The sequence below is a fragment of the Acipenser ruthenus genome, chromosome 9 (genome assembly GCF_902713425.1).
Source record: "Acipenser ruthenus chromosome 9, fAciRut3.2 maternal haplotype, whole genome shotgun sequence".
NCBI classification, from domain to species: Eukaryota; Metazoa; Chordata; class Actinopteri; order Acipenseriformes; family Acipenseridae; genus Acipenser; species Acipenser ruthenus.
The window spans coordinates 22,439,970-22,462,201 of NC_081197.1; the positions used below are offsets into that span (position 1 = coordinate 22,439,970).

A 22,232-nucleotide genomic window follows, 5' to 3' on the forward strand; every position below is an offset into this window, starting at 1 on the left:
CAAATTGCTGTTTGGTATAGTACCTGGTTTAACATTATACCACCATACTCCTGAAATAGTTTTATATATACACTGTAGTTCTAATCAAGGATATACTATACATAAATAAAATACAAATAACACGTTTCAGATAAAATGAAGGCAGGCAGGCTTGTTATACATTAAACAAATTAGAAATTGTAACATTTAACAATCTGTGACCTGTGCAATAAAATGAAAAAAAAGAACACAATGATGTACATCCTGTTCTGTAACACACAGTGCTGGCAGTACAGTTCATCTCGTGTATATGTGTACCTAATGGAAGATCTGCAGGTTTGCTTTGGATTTCTGGTGTCAGTCTAAGCCCATGTGGTCTGGGATGTGGTGATAAGCTAATAACACCGGCGCGAGGAGGCAGAGTCTGTAAAAAGAAACAAGATAGTAGAGAAACATTTTGTGCATACTGTAAAGCCAAAAATATTTGCAACCAAAATATTTGGCAAATCACACCCATAAAACCTATTCTGCTCCAGAAATGTTGGCGACCTGTTGCAATATACCAAGTATGTATTGTTAGTGGAATTTGATATTTGTGCCAAAAATAATAATTAATAAAAGGCTTGCAAATATGTATGGCTTTACAGTACTATATATAGTATAATAACGATCAGAATATATTGTCACACAATAAATTGTTTTTGTTCTTGTACTTTCATTGTCTTGTTCTTTTAATAATGTTTCTTTAAATTCTTCTGTTATTGGTCTGACCCTCATTGTTTCTGAGTTCTTGTCATTGTTTGGTTGACTGTCCACGTCTATTTTAGATGTATTATTTCTTCTCCATTGTCCTGTGCTTGTGGTGAGAGTGATAATGGTGGCGGTTTGTTAATTGAAGCTGCCGAGCAGGGAGTGTCATGACTAGGAACATGTAGATATTACAGGAATGTATTTTTTACACAAACATACATATGTACATGAAGATTACAAGGACATCTTTTTTTCAATATACATTTAGCTTTCTGCTTCTATGGCAACATAGAATATATTTAATTTAATTTAATTTAATTTAATTTAATTTAATTTAATTTAATTTAATTTAATTTAATCGTTTATATCTATGGAATTAAAAAAAAGAAGAACCCTGTTACTTTTCATATGCATAACAAAATACTTCACTCTCAGGCTGATTTAATTAACCTACACCCCACCAAAATAAGGCAGCTGGATTTAATAATTTTATAATACCAGGGAATCCACTTGGATTACATTTACCACGGATAGGAGGCTAATGCAATCCAGGATGATTAGCCAATGCTGTAGAATGCTCCAAAAATATACATCTGTGGCTCAACCCCCTTGATTCGTATGAAGTCCATTTTTCCTGCCACAGCAAGTTTGCTTTCTGTGTTACATGCAATAGTACCAACCTGAGCTTTACACTCGCTTTCCATGCTGTATATAGGAAACGAGGCAGGGCAGTGAAAAGGAGAGAAAACCTGGTACTTCCAAACTGATAATGTTATTATACATGGGCAGGATAAATGGGCTTTAGCATCCAAAATGATTACATTAAACACTCAATTATACGGAACTTAGAAATACTAAAGAAACTAACATGATTCGATTCTCCTGTGTCTTCCATGACTCTTAGTATTTCTATTTCTATAAATGGGCTTTAACTGATTTAAAAGAGAAAATAAAGTCTGGAAAAATAAAAAATCAACAGCACTTGACTTGTGGGAATGTTATAATGTTAATGATAGGTAGAAAATATTTTAAAGGTTATTGCACCTTCAGCCAAAAAAATGTATTCAAGTAACACACACTATACCATAAGAGTTTTTCCACTATACCCATCACAAGATACTTACTGGTTTTAGTGCTCCACCGGCTCCTTGTCCAGCTAGAGGAAGTGTTTGACCTCGACCTAAAATGTAAAACAATATACTTTTGTATATTTCTTTCTGAAACACTGCCCTGCTTAAACTTACTTTCATTATAAACAAACCATTTTACAAGTGAAATAAATAATGCAAATTCATTGTGTAAGTAATGAAAGTAAATGCAATTTGATTCTACATTCATAACGTATAGCCTGAAAAGAAGTGTGCTGCAATTAACATTTTTATGAATATATCCTTAAAGCTTTATTTCAAAAGAAATTATAACAAAAGAAACAAACATGTATTTTTTTCTTGAGAAATACTGAACCTTAAAACTGACCAACTTGACTTACCTCCAACATCCTTTCTTACTAATCCTGGGCTTTTGGGTGCTTTGCAGCATTAACAGAAGAATTAGGCACAGTTACATTCCATTTATTTTATAATGCCAAGTGCTTTTAAATAAATGTACCTTGAACTTAAAGAGTAAGTAGTGGGGTTCCATAAAATAGAGTTACAAGTCCCCACGTGTTGCTACAACTGTTTAAATAACATACCTGCAACCCAATACTTACCCTTTAATACAGCAATGAATGCAACCTTTTTTTGTAATACAGTATACAGGTCCTACTTCATGGAGTGTACCATTTTTTAAAACTTAAATTCAAGTACAATACGCCAATGATTTCTAGTCATAACACTGCTGTTTCACATCAAGCATTAAAAAGAGTGATAACCAAGGCTTTACAACCCATTGTCTTGCTTCTTAATCATGTGATAACTGGATTCAATGTGATTACAAAATCTTTTGGTTCTTTGTTTTTTAATTTTAAAATTGGGATACACCGAATTTTCCAGATTTTCACATAATCTGCAAATGCCAAATTACACACAGTTTAAAAAAAAACATTTGCCTCCAAGATTATGTACAAACCCATATACCAGTGATGCTGCAAACCCTTCCGTGAGAAATATGGGTACAGAAAATAAAGCATGTCATAAGCAGAATTTAAAAACAACTGATTTTCACTAGTGTTTTTTACTACTACAAGATCTAGCACATCTGTATATATCTACTGGGATTAAAGACTATTGCTATTTGTAAAACAGTATTACAACAGGATTGGACAGTAAAACCGAGACAGACACAATCCAATCTACTAGCATAAACATGTGCACACTAATGAGCTGTTACTTTATTGACATGATCAGCCGTCATGTCACTTTGCTATGAACATGTCTTATTACAATCAAATACACCAGTTTTAATAACATTAAACACATTTGTATGGGGAAACGTACACTTGACTACCGTAGTATGTGTCAAATAGGTTTAAAATATACTACTTCTGGGCACAAAATGCAAACAAAAATAATGTATTGCCTAACAATTTCAATCAATTACCTACTGTAGTTATTACTTAAAACTGATTAATTAGCAACTTAACTACCCATTAAAAATACTGTTATTTGTCCAGCTCCAAGCAACTGCTCAAGTCAATTACTAAACATGTCTGACAGAGAATGATTCTTGGTATTAGATCTCCCTCCTGACCTGCGAGGGCGCTGTGTAAAGGGAACATAGTACCCTGGACTAAATGGCACGACAGTTTATTCCCAGGGTTAGGTGGAAGTCGGCCATCTAGAAAGGGACGGAGCTACGGTACACAAACCCAGGGATTATAAATAAAGTGATACACGCCACTGTATCACTTTGCGTCATTATTGTTTACTGTTGTTTGTCAGACTCTGGACAAAATACAATCAATAAACACCATTGCACCTGGATATCGTTGTCTGTCTGTTTCTTCTGCACTGCTGTATTACCTTCACCTGCACACACTTACCCACTTTGCCACAACATGTCAGACAGCAAAGAATCAAAACACAGGTCTAGGACCTCACATTCCCCAAAGCACTTGCAAGAAATATCCCAAATATTACCTCTAGCTAATCCAGGACTGGGTGGCGCTCCCAAACCTTAGAGAAAAAAGAAAAGGCATTGTGTTTTGCAAGAAAAGAAAACTGGTAAAGCAAACCCCAGAAAGTCAGATTCCTTTTTTTTCTCCACAAGATTGATTTAGGAAAATTGAGAAAAAAAGATGTAATCTTCATTATATAAACAGTATATCAATTTTCACTGTGTAAATCTGTCCTCTGCATGTTAGATAAATAGATAGATAGAGACAGATTGATAGACAGATAGATAGATAGATATGCACACTACATAGCATTGACATTTTTATATATCTATTCCTCAGTGTATATTCAGAATGTAAGTAAAGACAAAGATCAACACATTCACTGGGCAACAATGCATGAAGAAAAAATGTTATTTATATAAAAAATGAAGCATACACAACCCCACCACCATCACCACTCAGCTAGCCCACTGGAGCATTTTAAGCTAACATGGAGAGGACTAGAAATCTTTTTGTTGAAACAAATCTGTCTCGTTTATAGTGGAAATAAAGTACTATGGGCCAAATACTCAAACGCCTTGCGAGTGTTGCAAGGGGAGTCATAGAGATTTCGTAGAGTCGTAGAAATTTGGGGGAGGTGTCATGAATAGTCCCGCAAGTTCACCACCACAAGCTAAATTCAAAAGTTAATTTGCTCGCAAATCACTACGTTGAGGCTTGTGATGATGCTTTTCAGGTCCTGAAGGCCAGGTTATTTTCTGCACCTGTATTGGCCTATGCTGATTTTCCGTGGCTTGGGGGAAGTATTGGCTCAGGAGTGTGATGGCAAATTGCGCCCGATTGCCTATGCCAGTCAGGGTCTGAGGCCCACTGAACAAAACATGGCAAATTATAGTTCCATGAAACTAGAATTTTTAGCGCTTTAATGGGCTATTTCAGAAAAATTCAGGGAGTACCTGTTGGGGCATCATTGCATTGCATACACCGACAATAACCTTTTAAGTCATTTGCAGACTGCAAAGTTGGGAGCAGTTGAACAGAGGTGTGCACCACAGCTGGCTCCATTTGACTTTGAAGTGCGTTATCAACCTGTCCGAGTGAATGGCAATGCAGATGCCTTGTCTCATCAATACCTGGAGAATGCCATTCCTAGGACCAGAGTACCGATGGCCCTACAAGACCAGAGAATACAGCACGAGGGGCAGAGGGAGGTAAGGCAGGAAGCCATCACAGCTCTCCCTATCAGACCAAGGGCAGATCTTTTGTCTTTGGTTGGTTAAAAAGAGATTAAAAAAAAAAAAGTTTAGGTTACCAAAAACTGAAAAATAAATGTACATTTCAGAGTTATACAAAAAGGCCTTTTTCAGGGAACAAGTAATGGGTTAACAACTTACAGCTGTTCTGCAGCAATGGAAGTAAATTAAGCCTTGAAAGTTGATGCTAACAATTCCTACAGGTGTCCCAACTTTTGTTGATTACTTACAAACCCTCTGTCTGTATAAAAGCAGTGTTGGAACAGACTGTGTTACTACACCCTCTTAAGCATTATTTGGACAGTATTGTACTGCAGGAAGTAGTATATTGCTCTCATAATGGCGAGAAAAAGGCAATTAACAAAGGAAGACAGACAGACCATTATAACCCTTTCCTTTAGAGAAATTGCAAAGAACGCCAAGGTGTCAGGAGTACAGTTTCCTACACCATCAAAAGGCACTTGGAAACTGGAGGAAACTCTGACAGGAAGAGGTCTGGCAGAACCAAAGCCACAACAGAATCAGAAGACAAGTTTCTGAGAGTCAACAGCTTGCGTGATAGGCGGCTCACAGGACAACAGCTTCAAGCACAGCTTAACACTGGTCGAAGTAAGCAAGTCTCAGTTTCAACTGTGAAGAGAAGACTTCGAGCTGCAGGTTTGACAGGTCGAGTGGCAGTAAGAAAGCCATTGCTAAGATGGCAAAATAAGAAAAAGAGGCATGCCTGGGCCATGAAGCACTGCCAGTGGACTACTGAAGACTGGAAGGTGGTCTTATGGACTGATGAATCAAAATTTGAAATCTTCGGTTCATCACGCAGGGTTTTTGTACGCCGTCGAGTAGGCGAAAGGATGGTTCCTCGGTGTGTGACACCAACTGTCAAACATAGAGGAGGATGCGTGATGGTCTGGGGCTCTTTTGCTGGATCCAGAGTCGGCGACTTGCACAGAGTGAGTGACACCCTGAACCAAAACTGCTACCACAAGTTTCTTACAGGAGGCAAAGAGCTGACGAAAAAGTGAATATGGGATTTATCGTTTTAATATTCAAAACACAACTGGTAATTAGTAAAAAGGTAATCTACTGAAAACATAGGCCTTAATATCTTTTAACAAAAAATGTATACTTAAATAAACATTACTTTTTTTTACTCCTGATTTTCTCCCCAATTTGGAATGTCAATTATTTGTTCTCCTCACCTCAGCAATTCCCTGTACAATTCAGGAGATCAGAAGGTTCAGTGGCCAGCTTCCTCTTTAACACCCAGGAACTCGAGCGCGGATGTCAGCGAGCTATGGGCCTTTGGAAGACAAAGGTCAGCCCTGCAGGTGTCTGCTCTGAGCTCACTGGGCGCCTGGCCAGCAGGGTTTGCTGTAGAGCAATGAGGGGAAGCAGTCAATTCAGAATCCCTAGCAAAGACCGGCGACTCCGCACAGCCAGGGTGCAAACCTGCACTGAATGACTCACCCTGCACACCACGCAGCTGCGCTTATACCAGGTGAGCTACTCGGGGACTCCAAACATTACTGGTTTTATTATGTTTACACAGCATTTACTATGTGTATCTGCATTTATTTTGTACATAGACCTAACTGCATATAGGCTGTTGCTTTATATACTGTAGGGCCATTTACCATCTTATATGGCTCTACAGATGGTCCACAGTGACAAACAGCATTATCACAGTAGTCTCCACATATAGGAACACCTGCTAAGAGAACACTTCGCCTATGGGAACACCCTTGTGGTGAAACTGATTTTTCCCATTGTAATTGCTCCGCCTAAAGGAACAGGAACATCGCTTCAAAGAACACCTTCTTGGCACCAATAGCAATTCGTTCACAATGGATACAGTATTGTTTTGTAACCTGACAACTCATCATCATCAAACTTAAATTAAAATGGTTATTCAGTCTTTTCAAAAGCGACCTGTCATCTGATTGGTTTATTAAATGTTTCCAGAACCGCTGTCATATCATTGCCTCGTTTTGTGTTCTGATTTCCACGAGTGCATCTCACTGCTACAAAATGACATGTAAACAAAACGGCGAAATGCGGCCCTGTTTCTCTTGCTGCAAAAAGTTGGAAATTGTTTGAGCTCTTGAAAAAAAACCTGAAATCAGACAATTCGCTGAGCAATTTGGTGTTCACCTTTCTGGTGAGTTGCTTCACCATTTTGTTAAATAATGTGCATGTCTTGTATACTGCTGCTGTATTTTTTAACATGTTTAGGGGTGCTGTATTAATTTAGTTTGACAGTTAGTTTATTAACGTTAGTTTGTCTGTTTATTATTTATTATAGCTTATTAACATATACATATTCAGTTCATTTTATATGTTGATGTACGTGCGTAATGACAATTAATACATTATTTATTTTTTGATTCATATTGTGTCTGGTGGCTACTCCCTCTTAAAGAACACTTCGGCTATAAGAACACTTTGCTTGCTTCCCGAGGGGTGTTCTCTTAGCCAGAGACTACTGTATATCTTAATATTATCAAGCTATGCATTAATTATTATTAATAGGACCATAGATCATCTCACATGAAGGACAGTGCTTCTTAACACCATGCTGAGCTTAGAGGAAGAGCCACCTACTATACACCATTCATGAAGCAAATGGGTTCATTGAGGTCCCCAAGCTAAGTTCTAATCAGGTCTAAACTTACTGTACTTAGATTTGCTGCAGATTGATATACTGTTACATATTTAAAAGATGTTAAATTTCTAAAATGCATGACTGATGGGAAACCGATTATTTTTCATTAATCCCCTACGCCAGATTTAGCTTTTGTGTGCAGACTTTAGGCATGTCAAATAAAAAAATATGCTTGGAAACAACGACATTAAGTTTTAAAAAGTAATCTGGTCCACCCTCAGATTGTTTTCAAATGCTCCAGTGGGGAACTAGCATGAAATAATGCACTAGAGATGAAACAGTATCTGGGAAGAAAATACACAGTATGAGCTTTAACGCTACAAAACTACTGCATCTGACACACAGGCACGCCAGCTTGTACAACAGTTAAAACGTACCTCCAAATTCTTTTCTAGGTGCTGCAGGACTCCTAGCTCCTTTACACACATACAAGTAGCAAGGAAAGTGAAAGCAAGCAGAATTCAAAGAGTTACACATAGTTTTGCTGAGGCAGATTATTCCATTTTCATAGAGCTGACTCCACTGGTTTCATTAATCAAAAGTGATTTTTCACACACATTTTGATTCAGTGAACATGAAAGAACAAATAATATAGGGAAATAAACTTTTTGAGAATCAAGAAAATCAAACCCATTCAATTTATTGATATGTTCTCAACCTACAATGCTACATATATTTTCTTGCTGGGGACTGTTGTAACCCAGTTTCACTGGTAGCGAGATGCAACTGGGAGATGAGCAGTCAAGTGGCTTCTCCAATGCCATGCAAAACACATTTTCTAAATGATTTTGTGAAGTTCTGATTGCAGTTGTAAAACAGTTTGGTTGTCCTTCAGATAAGAGGAGCAGTCAGTAAGACATGGAAAAGAAAAGGGACAACAGCTGGACAAAATGATGGGAATGAGGAGACATTTGACCTGTTTGCAGTTGCATGTTTTTCTAATGTGAGCTCATTGGAAAAGCACACAGTATGCAGTGAGTTTTCAAAAATAGTTAAATATTTCTCTGCACATATTTCAGCTTCAGACATTGTTTGAATTATTTAATGACTACTCCCCCTTTATTCCTGGCATATAAACAAATAGCATGACCATGACCATTTGTATTGCTACATACCAAAACATGCTTATATTCATTTGCACCCTTATAAAAGTTTACCACTGTAGATTTGCATGGTAGTTTTGCAGTTTGTCATGCTTACCATACTAATATTACTGTATGCATTTCCCAATGTTTTACCATATGTATGAGTCATTTAACTTGCTTGACTGTGCTTTACCATGATTTCACAGCAAACATTCATAAGGGTATTCTAATACATATTCAGCCAATCAGCTTCAAGCTCTAGCGGGCATTAATACACAGTAGATGCTCGATGGAACATTGTTTATAATCAAATTCGCACATGTATCGACTTCTTCATTTTGACTTGCTGTATTGAAAGCTTAGCTCACATCTATTGGACAGCAAATACTAAACAAAGACACAATTTGTCTAAATTTGTTTTATTATCCACCAAAAGCAGGCAATCAATACTTTGCACTGATAAGACTCGGGAAGTTCAGGAATATTGCTCCATTCAGACTTCAGGCAATGTTCAGGTAAACTTTAAGCAGCTCTGGCAAGTAAACAAGTTATTTGTTTAATAATATGTTTCTCCAATTATGTATGAGATTCTGGCTTTATGAAAATGTTTGGGACTATTTTCGGGACGCATAAGACCAGTCGTGGTCAACTACCACACAGTAGAGCCTTCATTGACGGGCACCATCGCTTGAATTTACACTAGATGTCCAAAGCCAATATATTCTAGCTGAAGACAGTTGTTTTTGCATCAATAACACCCCTTTCACACAGACAAGTTATGATGGCTCATAACCGGCACTGATGCAGCATTTTGGTATGTGTGAATTGCCTATACCATCACAGAGCCATCCTATTTTATGCCATCTCTGACCCACCTCGCAAGGTGTTTCAGAGATGACATTGAACCGCCTCATTGAACAGTATGCCGGTAATGAAGCACTATAGTGGGTGTGGATTGAAAGTCAACATCCCATGTGACTGTATACCGGACGTGTTGGGTATTTTTGTTGTTGGTGTAACACGCTTTCATTTTTTTCAAATACAACGGCTAAGCTTAAAACAAATATTACAGCTGAGCAAAGAGCAAATGTCACAGAATCCTGGCTGGGAAAATGTTTAGCCCAATATCCAACTTTACAGTAGCAGGTCCACCTAGCAAAGGTGTCTAACTATAATAGATATAACCCTGACTTGGTAGGAAAGCAAAACCAACATTCATCAACTCTTATTTGCTAGGACAGCACTCTTAGTTGTTTCTTCCAGGATATCACTACTTTTGATAACTTCATCTTTTTGTGATTTTAGAATTACGGCATTAGTTCCACTAAGCGTTGCTGTATTTGGTTATAAAATAAAACATTTGTTTTGTTTTATCTTTACCTGATGGAGGAGGCGGTCTCTGGGGGGGTGCGGGGCGTGCAGGTGGAGCTGTAGGGCGAGGGGGAGGAGGGCGTTTGGGCTCAAGTCCTTGAGATGATTCTCGCTGAAATTCCACTGGAGACCCTAACAAAAGAACAACATGAACCATTATAAATATTTAATATTGCAACAATACTTTTTTAAACAGAAATTAGTATACACTTTGTAGTTATGAATTGTGGTACTGGCAACCAGGAAACAAGCAATCGTTCTTTGTATGCTACAATTATGACTCCCAATCCAAACAACGTGGTTATTATGACCATGCCACTATAAGGAGCAGTGCTGTACCTTCAGGTGGACCGGCAGTCCGTGGAGGGGCACGACTTGGTCTGATAGGGAGGCTGGGGGGTGCCATGTCTGGCATTGTAGGGGAGGGGCAGGGGCTGGTCCGTGGGGAAGAACCCGGTGAGGCACCAGGGCCTGCACTCGAGCCTGGCTGCAGGTGCTGAGGAAGAATCTCCTCTTCTTCAGCGTTGTAGTCATCCACGTCTCCTGTAACAAGAAAGGGTTTCATGATGCAACTAACATGGCTTATGGCTTTGAAGGGATACTTTGTAGTAAGTTTCAGTTTTGCCTGCTAGCCATTGTTCTTGCAGATTTTAATTCATCTCATAGGCTCACAATAAAAGACCCCAGATTCAAGCTGGTTGTTTTGGTACTTTAACATTAGCATTATTGCACAAGCCTCTCAATGGCTCTAAAAGTAGCCAATTCATTATGATGGGGCACTGCTGTGTTCATGATTTTCCATTATTTACAAGCTAAACCATTATTCTGACACCCAGCAGTAACTACAGAAACGTAAAACAGTAGTTCAGAGACAAAGGATATATTTTAACCATTTAAAAAAAAAAAAACTATGATATACAGCAGCAGAAAAAAACTGAACTACACAAAAATGAGTAGGGAGAGTATACTTTGGACAGGAAAGGCCTAAATGCATCCAAGTGTTGCAACTGGAGTATTAAACTGCAAATACACTGAATAAGAAAACTTTTACATTTGCTTCAAAACACATATTGTTGAAACATAAGATGGTAATATATTATACTAAACTCAGAAGAGTCACTCATAGGCAAACAGAGTAGTGTCAAGAATGCTACAGTAAGTGCATTGTACAACTCTGCTTATGAAGAGTTCTGCTATGTGCTGCTAATGAACTTTGCAGTTTTTTTGGTGGTCATATAATTGAATACTAAATCAGTGAAGCACAATCTTTCTGCACTTTAAGTATAAATGATCCTGTAAACATACATAATACTCATACTTTGACATTTATTGTTTTATTTCCCTTTAAAAACTGCTATTTTTGAAAATATCATCTGAAGCATTTTGGAATTGGTAAAAATTGAATATAAATATTAATTTAGAGTAAAAAAAAAATAAACATTTAATACACATTTAAGTATAGTACAGCAATTGAAGAAGACATATCAAGTCGATTTTTTGTCTTTTTGCTTGTTGTATCTTCCACATTGATCTCAAAACACCGCCTCACAATATGTGTCAGTGATGACAGCACGAAATGGGTGTTTGCCGCGGTTCCGCGTTTTTAGTTGCTACCCTTATTCAAGCTCCATATCTAGCGGTCTTTGTCGACTGATTCATGGTTGTATAATAAATAATTACATTGTAGGCCCTAATACAAAAAGACATACAGAATGGTGAAAAAAAGCATTTCCTCTCTATCTGATATTCAAAACCTAAAATAATCAGGGCCGACGTAAGATTCACTATTCGCTGTTGAAGGTGTCTATAATGCACTGTCATTTAAACCAAGAGCCATCTATGCTTGGGTTTGTAGATATTTGGGCAGAAATATGATCCGCGCTTAGAAAATTGGCAAGCGTGTCATTTTACAACAGTGAAGTGGGAGGGCAGAGTGAGCTTCACCCAGCACTGCCTCTATGATACAGGGGCTTTTTAACCTAAAAAATATACTGTGAAAATGACTGCAACACAGGGATAATAATCTTTTCTTAACAGACTAATACATCACATTTTAAACAAGACTTTAATAATTGTGTTTTGATAGATAGTAAACAAAACCCAGGCCTGTAAAAGTGACACATACACATTTACCTGCAGTACGGACTTGCAGAACTGGCACTGGCAGAACTGCTGTACCTGTGACATGCCATCCTTGTCTTGCTTGTATGCTTAAGGACTTGGCCTTTTAATTTAAAACAACCATCTAGCTTAGATGAATATTTTTACTGTTAAAGTATATATATATATATTAATTATGAAGGTTTAAAAATCAGTAGAGGGCATAACTCAAATCCAAGATGGACATCTGGTAGAAAAAGTAGGTGAATTTGGTGTGTTGACTACATTTTACATGATTAAAAGCAATGTTTTTGGCATTTTGATTTCAGATATGTTTAAGTTAGGTAAAAACTAAATGTAATAGTCTATTTTGGATTGTGTTGGTTGAAATAAAAAATTTGGTTTGATCAGCCCAGCTTTACAAGTATGGTAATCGAAAGCTTTAGGTGATAACTGAACAACATAACTAACTCTCTAAAAACAAAAAAGCACAACATACCCTCCATGTCATAGTCTGCAGCAACCTCTGCATCTTCTCCCAGGAGAGTGGAGCTTGCCGAGGGCGGTACTCCTACAGAAATTCTCTCCAGGTGCATCTCTTCTTCTAAACTGGTAGTCCAGTCAGGGCTTTTCAAGGTAATGTTGATGGTTCTCCCAAGTACCTGCACAAACCAACATCTAAATTAAAAACCTTTGCATGTTGTGTTTAGTTTTAATCTGCAGTTAGGGATAAACAAATGTATTTGTTTAATTTATGATGTCTAAAAGTGCTATATAGTACCATAGCAATAAACACTAATATCATCAAAAAAACAACATATTCTTATATCATTCATTTTGACACTGAAATTTTAACCAAACTTGTTATGTTATGATAAAAGTAGTACTTACTTTGGTTCCACTTAAGCTTAGTGCTTCTAGTGCAGAACTGCCATCTAAAAATGTCAACCACATTTTTTCATCTACAAACCTAAATGAAAACACAAACAAATGTATTTTTTTATGAGAACAAAATGTAAATCCTGACTGTGTCCCTAGTATGAGTACGCTCAATAATTACTCTTACAGTAACTATCCATGAGTTTCTAGGAATCTTTTCCAAAACCTGCTATATTCTAGAACTTCTAGAACTCGGGAAAAAAAAAACACTACTTCTACACTACCTCGGTTTAAAACAGTTTAACAGGTTAGGTAGTTTGCTGTTGCAACTAAAGGTTCAGTGCTGATGCGATAAGACCCACTATTGGCTGACAGGCTTCTTTTTATTCCTGAAGAAGAAAATCTTTCTTCACTCCAGAAAATAACCTATAGAAGAGTCAGTTTCAAAATCTTTATCACAAAACTGACAGAAAAGGTGCATTATTTATTATACGGTTCCATTACTGAAAACAATAAATCTTAAAAAAAAAAAAGTAACCCTTTTACCTTATAAGTATTACTTCACCATATGCAGCAAACTGTTGAAGGAGATGGTCAATTAAATTATCATCGAAGTAAACCTCTTCAGGGGTAGAACAGCTCAGTGAAACCAACACAGTGCCATCTGGTGGTCCCTGCACTGCAAAGACCTCTTTGTATACTCTCTGACGAGCCTCCGGGTCAACTTCAAGGACATCTACATCTATAACTGCAACCACTGGCCTGAAATCATGTCAAAAGTGGTATCAAACACTGGAGTTATCAAAATTATTACCAAGTATATTGTTATTCGTACTTATCTTTGGGTATGGCTGAAATAAACGTAAAAACACCTTACAGAACAAAAAGCATTACATTCATTGTTCACAGAAAGTTCAATGTTAAATTTTCAAAATCCTGATCTTAATCAAAAACATATATCACAAATAACCTCATATTTCAAACTGTTCATGGCGAACAAGAAAATGTTCAATATACTGTCGCTTAATGTCATTTCAAGTTATTACCACCTACTTCCGTACATGATTTCAACATCTGTAACTGTCGAAATCTTGATATAGTGATCTACTTTATTGGTGTTGCATTACTATCCCTACCCCCCCCCCCCCCCCCCGGTTTTAAATCCTCCGTATCTTAACTGTAATACAGCTTAAAATCCTGCTAGCAAGCCTCCATCCTGATTGTAATCTAGTTTTAAATCTTGCAAGCGGAGTCTCCAATAGAAATGTAGGAATGTGCTGACACTCGGTAGTTGGGGCGGGTTTAAAGTATTCAGAACGAATCAATGATAGATGCAAGTCAGGAAGGCGGGACATTGCCCAGCAGCACTAGGAAATGTATTTATTATTTTTGTAGTAGGTTTTATTTTCTTTAACGAGAAAAGGGTAAAGTCAACGTGAATTGATTAACCATTTCCACAGTTTTTCCGGTGTTTTCCAGTGTTTATTGGCTATCCACCGATTAAAATTTTTTTGTATTGGGGGTGTTTTATCGGGTTTTATCGGTTAAAACCGAAAATCAGAAGCCCTAATTATAATGCGTCAAGATAAAATAAATAAAAATCACTGCTCAACGGTACTCATAGCACAGAAGTTATGGCGACTGTGCATAACATACTGTAGGACTTCTGATTACATAACAAGATCTGTGCCATCTTTATACTGTACAGACTGTTGTGCTTTTGATTATCGCTACACTTCAGGACTGTATAATACTTTGAGTCAGAGTAGCGGATTGTTAGAAGTGGAAGTGCTACTGTACAGGTAGTATAAATAAATATTTCTACTCAAAGACACAGTAGATCATTTCAGATTTTTGCTGGATTTATAATTTTCTGTGAGTTGCTCTTATTGTATTACTTGTATTGTAACACTTGAAATGTATTTGCTTACGATTGTAAGTCGCCCTGGATAAGGGCGTCTGCTAAGAAATAAATAATAATAATAATAATAATAATAATAATAATAATAATAATAATAATAATAATAATAATAATAATAATTTATACTTCAAAGCATTTTGTATACAGGCTGCTATATTGATTTTAGTTCAATAATTATAACTCCTCCTGTTTGAATGAGCGTGAACAATCAATTGACGTCAGAACATAACTTCAAACCATGTGCAGTTTAGCTGCGCTCTGGCAAAATGCACGATTGCCTTTAAATCATAGTCTATAAGTCCACAGTTCTCACTGTTTAGTTTAATGCATTTTCAGTTCTCTTTTGCCACCTGGTGGCAGGACTAATGAAGTGCAGTGGATTCAAAGCTGGTCTGAAAAAAAAGGATTGCAACCCTGTGACATTTTTGCGTTGCTGCACTGCGACAGTATCGCAAGTGGTAAATAGCTGGCCGTGGCTACCACGGTACATCTTGCCATACTGTACTTCCATTAGCTACACAGGTCTCACATGTACAGTTCTGAAAGAAACACATGGTACAGCACACATGTACTTTCATTTTTAATACACAATATCTGGTACTAGTTCAGGTTAAAAGAAGCTCTCTCTCAGTTTCTTGGGTTATCTGTTTGCAGATGCACTTCCTGGGTCATTTCACCTCAGAAGTGCCTTCTCGTGCAATAAAGTGTGTCAGTGAATAGGGGAAGCAGCTGTTTGGTTCTTGCCAGTGAAGAAGCCAGTGAGCGCCAGGGGTAATCTCATAGATTTCTTTAACCTTGTGTTATACCAGATATCATGGTATCAAATGAAAATTCATGCTTGCTATAACATGTGTTTCTTTAAAAACAGCACATTTGAGATAATGAATAGATGTGCATGTTGAAGACATTTTATGGAACAATTTTGTTAGCTACAATTACTTTAAGTCTATACAATCTATAATAAATCCATCAAAGTTTTACACTTTTCAAATGTTTTGGTCACAACATTTATTCTTTATAAACTAATTTCCGTGCTCATTCTTTTCATGTGCAAACAAAATGACCATACCTGTGATCAGATGTTTTTAATTCTGCTCTTCCATAATATAACAGGCTTCCAGGTGTCCATGTATAGCTTAACTTGTCTTCTTCATCAAAACTTGCATTCAGTAGATTCAAGTCCTCAGCTGGTGAGATAGTAAAACAAAAATAGAGGATATACACTTGATAGAAAGAAATATTTACCCACACAAATTGGGATTCTTTATATAAATACTTTTGTATTCAAGTTAAGAACAGATTCCCTAAAGCATATTTACTTTTTGGTCGTTTTCAATTCCAAGAGATTTCCTTACCAGATCTATCAAAAGGCCATTTTCTTCTTTTCCAAAGAATGCGGTCTGTCCAGGCAGGAGTTCGGCACTTTTCACTTGTGTCGTAGTCATCAGAGAAAAGGTCATATTTGTATGTCGGGGGGAAATCTATTTTGCCTTCCAGAAATCCTTTAAAAATCTGGAGAAAAGTATCAAATTAAGGTTTGAACAATGCTTTCCAAGAACTTCTGGTTTACTTTGTCAAAAAAATTGAAATTATACCCATTATCCTGTCAGCAGCAGATGCATTATAAAGAAAGCTACATTTAAAATGATTAACTACATTAGTACAGAATATGATTTGAAACACTACAAATATGAAATACAGCTCACGTGCTATAACTACCGTTCTGTCTCTGGCTCAAGTGTTTCATTTCTACTTCTATTCGTGAGAAATACAGTGGCTCCTAAATACAGCGTTTATAATGAGTAAGCATTGTAGCGCATGTAGTTCGATTTATTCTACAGGGATATACAATGTACAGTAGGCTACCTGCCCAGCATTCTTTTGATTAACCAGTTGGTCTCCTGTAGTAAGAGCATCCCAGTTCTGCTGGCGGATGAGCTCCTTCACCTCTTCATTCGGAAGGTCGATACGATAATTAAAATCCCCACACCAAAATATATAATCGTGGGAATACAGCAGCCTCCCCTGAACAGAAACAAATAACAAATAAACACAGGTGGAGGTAGGCTGTTCATACAATATTACATAGTTCAATAATATGGATATGTACATCATTTCCACACATATTCCTAAGAGACTTTTATTGTAATGTGACTCTCTATGTACAATGAAAATGCTCTGTGTTATTGTCAAAGCAACACAAACCATTGGAAAGCTCAGCTTCCGTGAAATTTCGTTGTAATCCTCATTCCTCTCTTTGACCTGAGACTGTCCAGCAGCAAAGTGTGAACACAGAAAGCAGATGCTGGTTGAATGGAACAACATCCGGATAGCCACAGCTCCCTTATTGCCAGTGGCTCCTCCCATACCTGTCTTTACAGTATCTACTGCAACGTCCCTGAAACAGAAGATATATAAATAAACTAATTAAAGTTACCAAGCATCCATCAACTTATTTTTAATGAACATCACCAGGGATATTACATATGGTTTTAAAACGTCCTTCTCATGCAAGTAGTATAGTGGGAAAGGATTCAGCCTAAATACCTTTGATGAAATGTAAACAAATTGGACCGCCCACATGTATTTTCAGAGTGCATAGAAGGCTAAGAAAACTGTGGCAGAATGTATTAAAGTGACTGAAGAAATTATATTTTAGCATAAAACAGAATTTGATTGTCCTGGTGAAATGCCAAAAATATTCATGTTTTCCTGATTAATTGGTGGTTGTTATTATCGCTAGGACAGATCTGCAAACACCAGCAGATGCACTGACCTGATATATGGAGCGTGCTGGGGTCTGATAAAGACAAACAGACAAACACCCACAAGCTGCTCGGAGGCCAGCAGCACATACTTGTTGTCCCTGGAAATAGTCTTCTGCAGTTCGGCTGCCCAGAGCTTTTGGTTGGTAGTGCTGAAAAACATTGATTTATTAAATACTGTTTAAAAGAATGAACCATTCAGCAAGAACTCCTAATTGTCTGCTCATATGAATCTCTTCCTGCCTATAATAAATAATGCAAACCATATATATATATATATATATATATATATATATATATATATCTATATATATATATATATATATACACATATGTATATATATATATATATATATATATATATATATATATATATATATATATATATTGTAACACGGCACGGAGGGGGTTAAAATCTTCCCTGCCAAAAACATGTGCAAATGCACGTTTTGTTTAAATGAATTGTTTTATTTATTTAATTATCACCCACACTTGGTAGTTATTATCAATTAGTACCAGGTGCAGGGGTATTTAAGATGTACAGTCAGTCTGCACGGGGCTGCTGAGTAGAAGGAGGCAGAAGGTGCGCTCTGCTTCTGAGCAGTCAACGTGCTGTGTTAAACTTGTGTGGTTTCCAGTGTTTTTATGACAGGTAAACGGCTTAGCCATCCTGCGAGCTAGTCAGGGACCTGCATAAAATGTTTAGTTAGTGCTCAAAACGGAGCTAGGTGTTTTGTTTCATTTGTTTATTTATTTTTGTGTATATTAAAATTAGCGCGTAAGCGCTTGAAAATCCATTTCTTGTGTCCTGGGTCCTGCTTTTAAAGGGGCAATGAACCAGAGTGAGTGCCGCTCTGTTACAATATATATATATATATATATAAAGGGCTATAAGCATGATCTAAGCAAATATCTTATTAACACCTCTGTCTTCAGAATTAACATCCAATTAAAATGATCTAAATAGTTGGTTTTACACCACTGCTGATGTAAGTGTTAACGTTGCCCAGTGATTTAAACAAACACAACACAGTGGAGTTATCACTGTCATTGGGCTGAGTTAACTTCCCAGATTACAATTCAAATGATCATCTGAGCACAGTGGTGGGCTAAATGTATCCCCATTGTTATAAAATGAAGCAAAGTTAAACAGTAATAGTCTATTGTTTAACTGTGGTACCTAAATGAGAAAAGTTTGCCATTTTTATAAGACTTCAATGGCAGCATATAAGAAAAGTTGCTTAAAACATTCAACAATCCTAACAAACAACATTAAAAAAGGGGGACATTTGCTTACCTTGCATTGACAATATTGCCTGCATTCAGCTCCACCATTTCTTCAAAACCAATAGCAAATATGTCAATGGGCTCTTTTTGTGCGTCTTAAAGAACAAAAACAATACGTTAACAACAACATTTATAACGTACAATATCTCTTCTTTAAAAATTACAAATCAATTCTCGTTAGCCTGTCAACTTAAATCACAGAACAAGTAAAACTAAATAAACTTTTTAGTGCCTACAGTACAACCGTGTTTTGGAGGTTTCATCTGCAAATTAGACCTCTCCTATTTAATCACGTGTGAATAGCTTCTGTAGCTCTGGGACTTGTAATATTATGTGGAGATTATAATATGGATTATAATAAATACACTCCTTTTTACCTTGAAAATCCGGAATGCCTGCTATTTTTGGTGCATCCAGTAACCAGTCAGTGAGGGTCTGGTTCCTAAAAGCAATGCTTCGGAACTGCTTCCCTCCATTCACGTTCCACGTGCCTACACAGACCCGGATGCGCTTGGGCTTTGTGTATTTATTATAATTCTGGCACATACCACGGAGTACTCTTGGTGATGCTGTTGGGAACAATAAGGTTTTTTTTTTTTTTTAATGTCAACACCAAAGCTGACTTGTAAAATATAAACTAAAGTAAATACCACATGAAACCCAGTATGTGATGTTTTAAACAAAATGTTGCTAAATGATGGATACAAGATGTGTAAACCATGATACAAACCACTTGGTAAAATAGTCATTTTAACTACAAGGAAAGGTAAGGCTAGGCACATTTAAAGCATCCTTTTACTATACCTGATTGCAAGGTAAGTTCTGATACTACAGCCGCAGCACAGGGGAAGAAGGACAAGAATAGTTAGTCAAAGAAGATATTATTTTTATAATTGTGAGTTGAAACAATAAAGGAAACGATTTGTTTTTTATTTGCTTTGAAAAACATGAAAAAAATATTTTAATATGTGGGTGGCTGCCTTAGGGTACCAAAAGAATGACCCAATGTCTGTCCAATGTAACACACAGACAAAAACATATCATGCACAGTAAGAAAACAAACACATACATTGTAGGTTGAATACATGTTCAGAACTTTACTTCTGATTACGCATGTGTCAACCCATAAGATTTAAACTATATAAATTTTTGTATCTGTTTGTTGTAATTGATCTTAATTCTTAAACTTGATTTAAAGGTATTTCTTTAACAGAGCACATGTTGAGACTATGTTTGTGTATTACATTGGGCAGACTCTGAGTACCCCTATAGTATGGAATAACTCATATACAGTACTTTGATACAGTACTATCACGCTTTCAGACTCCAAGCTAATAATTTGATATATCTGCAATGATTATATAGACTTGGTAACACTTATAGGCACAATTATGGGTGTATTGTTTGAATTGAGTTTTTCTGTGCTCATTTTAACTGTGTTGTTGCACATATTGCTTATGGGTATACTGTCATAACGAAAAACAAAACAAAACAAACAATATTATGAAATTTCAAGGTGTTGGTGTGTTTTGACTCAAATTGGACACTTTTTCTGTGCATGGTTTATAAACTGGCCTACAGAAGTCCAAAAGGAGAGATAATTGTATATTACTGTAATAATAACATGTTAATCATGATAACATGTTAAAATATATATTTTAAGGGGCTCCCGAATGCCGCATCCAGTAAAAGCACTCGCTAGAGTGCAGGATGCGCTCTATAGCCTGGACGTCGCGAGTTCGAGTCCAGGCTATTTCACAGCCGACCGTGGACGGGAGCTCCCGGGGGCGGCGCCTAGGGGGAGGGAGGGTTAGGTCGGCCAGGGTGTCCTCGGCTCACCGCGCACCAGCGACCCCTGTAGTCTGGCCGGGCGCCTGCGGGCTTGCCTGTAAGCTGCCCAGAGCTGCGTTGTCCTCCGACGCTGAAGCTCTGAGGCGGCTGCACGGTGAGTCTGCAGAGTGTAAAGAAGCGGGCTGCTGATGGCACACGCTTCAGAGGACAGCGTGTGTTCATCTTCGCCCCTCCAGAGTCAGCGCAGGGGTGGTAGCGGTGAGCTGAGCCTAAAAATAATTGGGCATTTCAAATTGGGGAGAAAATAATAAAAACTAATTGGCAACGACTAAATTATTTAAAAAAAATTAATAATAAATAAATAAATAAATAAATAAATAATATTATATTATATATATATATATATATATATATATATATATATATATATATATATATATATATATATATATATATATATATATTTTTTTTTTTTTAAATGTATTACGTGGGACTGGTATCCTATTCCAAATTCAGTAACTATCTGTTAAATTCCTTGCAAACATAAAATATAAATGAATGCTTACATTCAATTACACTATGTAACACAATTTTTGTTCCTGGGTAGTAAGTGTTATTTCCTAATTGCTTATGCCTCAAAAGTGTAGAAAATGGCTATTATTCCCCACAAACTTTGCTTTTGTGACCAGGACAGTGATATTTTGAAATTTACCTATTTCCAATGAGAAAACGGACGAATTTGTGTCTTTTCGTTAACATAAAGTCAGAAAAAAACAACATATGATTCCAAATTAAAATGTATTTACACTAAAGTAATATAAAAATGACTACAAAAGATTTAGAAGTGAGTAGTTTTTCGAGATTTACGATTATACTGTAAATCACTTTCACAAATCAGCCCCCAAATGTAGTCTCCCATCATGTTCTTGTTATACTGTCCTTCATTGACAGCTCATTCAGGAGCCTCAAAGCCGTGCTGCTCCATAATGGTAACAAGTACCCATCTCTTCCCCTGGCTCACTCGGTGCACCTCAAAGAGGATTACAACAGCATCAAGACCTTGCTGGACGCCTTGAAGTTAGATGAGTACGGCTGGGACCCCCGGAAGGTGCTGATGCCACCACTGCACATCAAATTGGGCCTTATGAAACAATTTGTCAGAGCTCTAGATAAGGAGTCGGTAGCCTTCAAGTACCTTCAAGACTTATTCCCTAAGCTGTCTGAGGCAAAGGTCAAAGCCGGTGCCTTCATCGGACCACAGATAAAGAAGATCCTGGAGTGCAATGAATTCCCCAAGAAGCTCACTAGTAAGGAGAAAGCAGCTTGGAACA

General features: G+C 37.1%; 1 protein-coding gene across 9 annotated transcripts in view; it reads right to left on the reverse strand.

Moving 5' to 3' along the window:
• Positions 1-22,232, reverse strand: part of LOC117405863 (synaptojanin-1-like) — a 92,972-nt gene that overhangs the window by 14,035 nt on the left and 56,705 nt on the right. For 4 of the 9 annotated variants that reach the window (XM_059029712.1, XM_034009298.3, XM_034009307.3 and 1 more), the window contains exons 13-30: positions 19,915-19,938; positions 19,488-19,679; positions 19,121-19,205; positions 17,835-17,975; positions 17,264-17,456; positions 16,925-17,083; positions 16,414-16,570; positions 16,128-16,245; positions 13,684-13,899; positions 13,150-13,228; positions 12,758-12,920; positions 10,498-10,701; positions 10,168-10,290; positions 8,080-8,118; positions 3,810-3,845; positions 2,219-2,257; positions 1,854-1,909; positions 298-403 (exon numbers count right to left, since the gene is read on the reverse strand). In XM_059029712.1, the coding sequence (XP_058885695.1) occupies positions 298-403; positions 1,854-1,909; positions 2,219-2,257; positions 3,810-3,845; positions 8,080-8,118; positions 10,168-10,290; positions 10,498-10,701; positions 12,758-12,920; positions 13,150-13,228; positions 13,684-13,899; positions 16,128-16,245; positions 16,414-16,570; positions 16,925-17,083; positions 17,264-17,456; positions 17,835-17,975; positions 19,121-19,205; positions 19,488-19,679; positions 19,915-19,938 (2,130 nt within the window). The remainder of the gene's footprint in view (positions 1-297; positions 404-1,853; positions 1,910-2,218; positions 2,258-3,809; positions 3,846-8,079; positions 8,119-10,167; positions 10,291-10,497; positions 10,702-12,757; positions 12,921-13,149; positions 13,229-13,683; positions 13,900-16,127; positions 16,246-16,413; positions 16,571-16,924; positions 17,084-17,263; positions 17,457-17,834; positions 17,976-19,120; positions 19,206-19,487; positions 19,680-19,914; positions 19,939-22,232) is intronic. The other 5 variants (XM_059029713.1, XM_059029715.1, XM_059029714.1 and 2 more) reach the window with 5 other exon arrangements.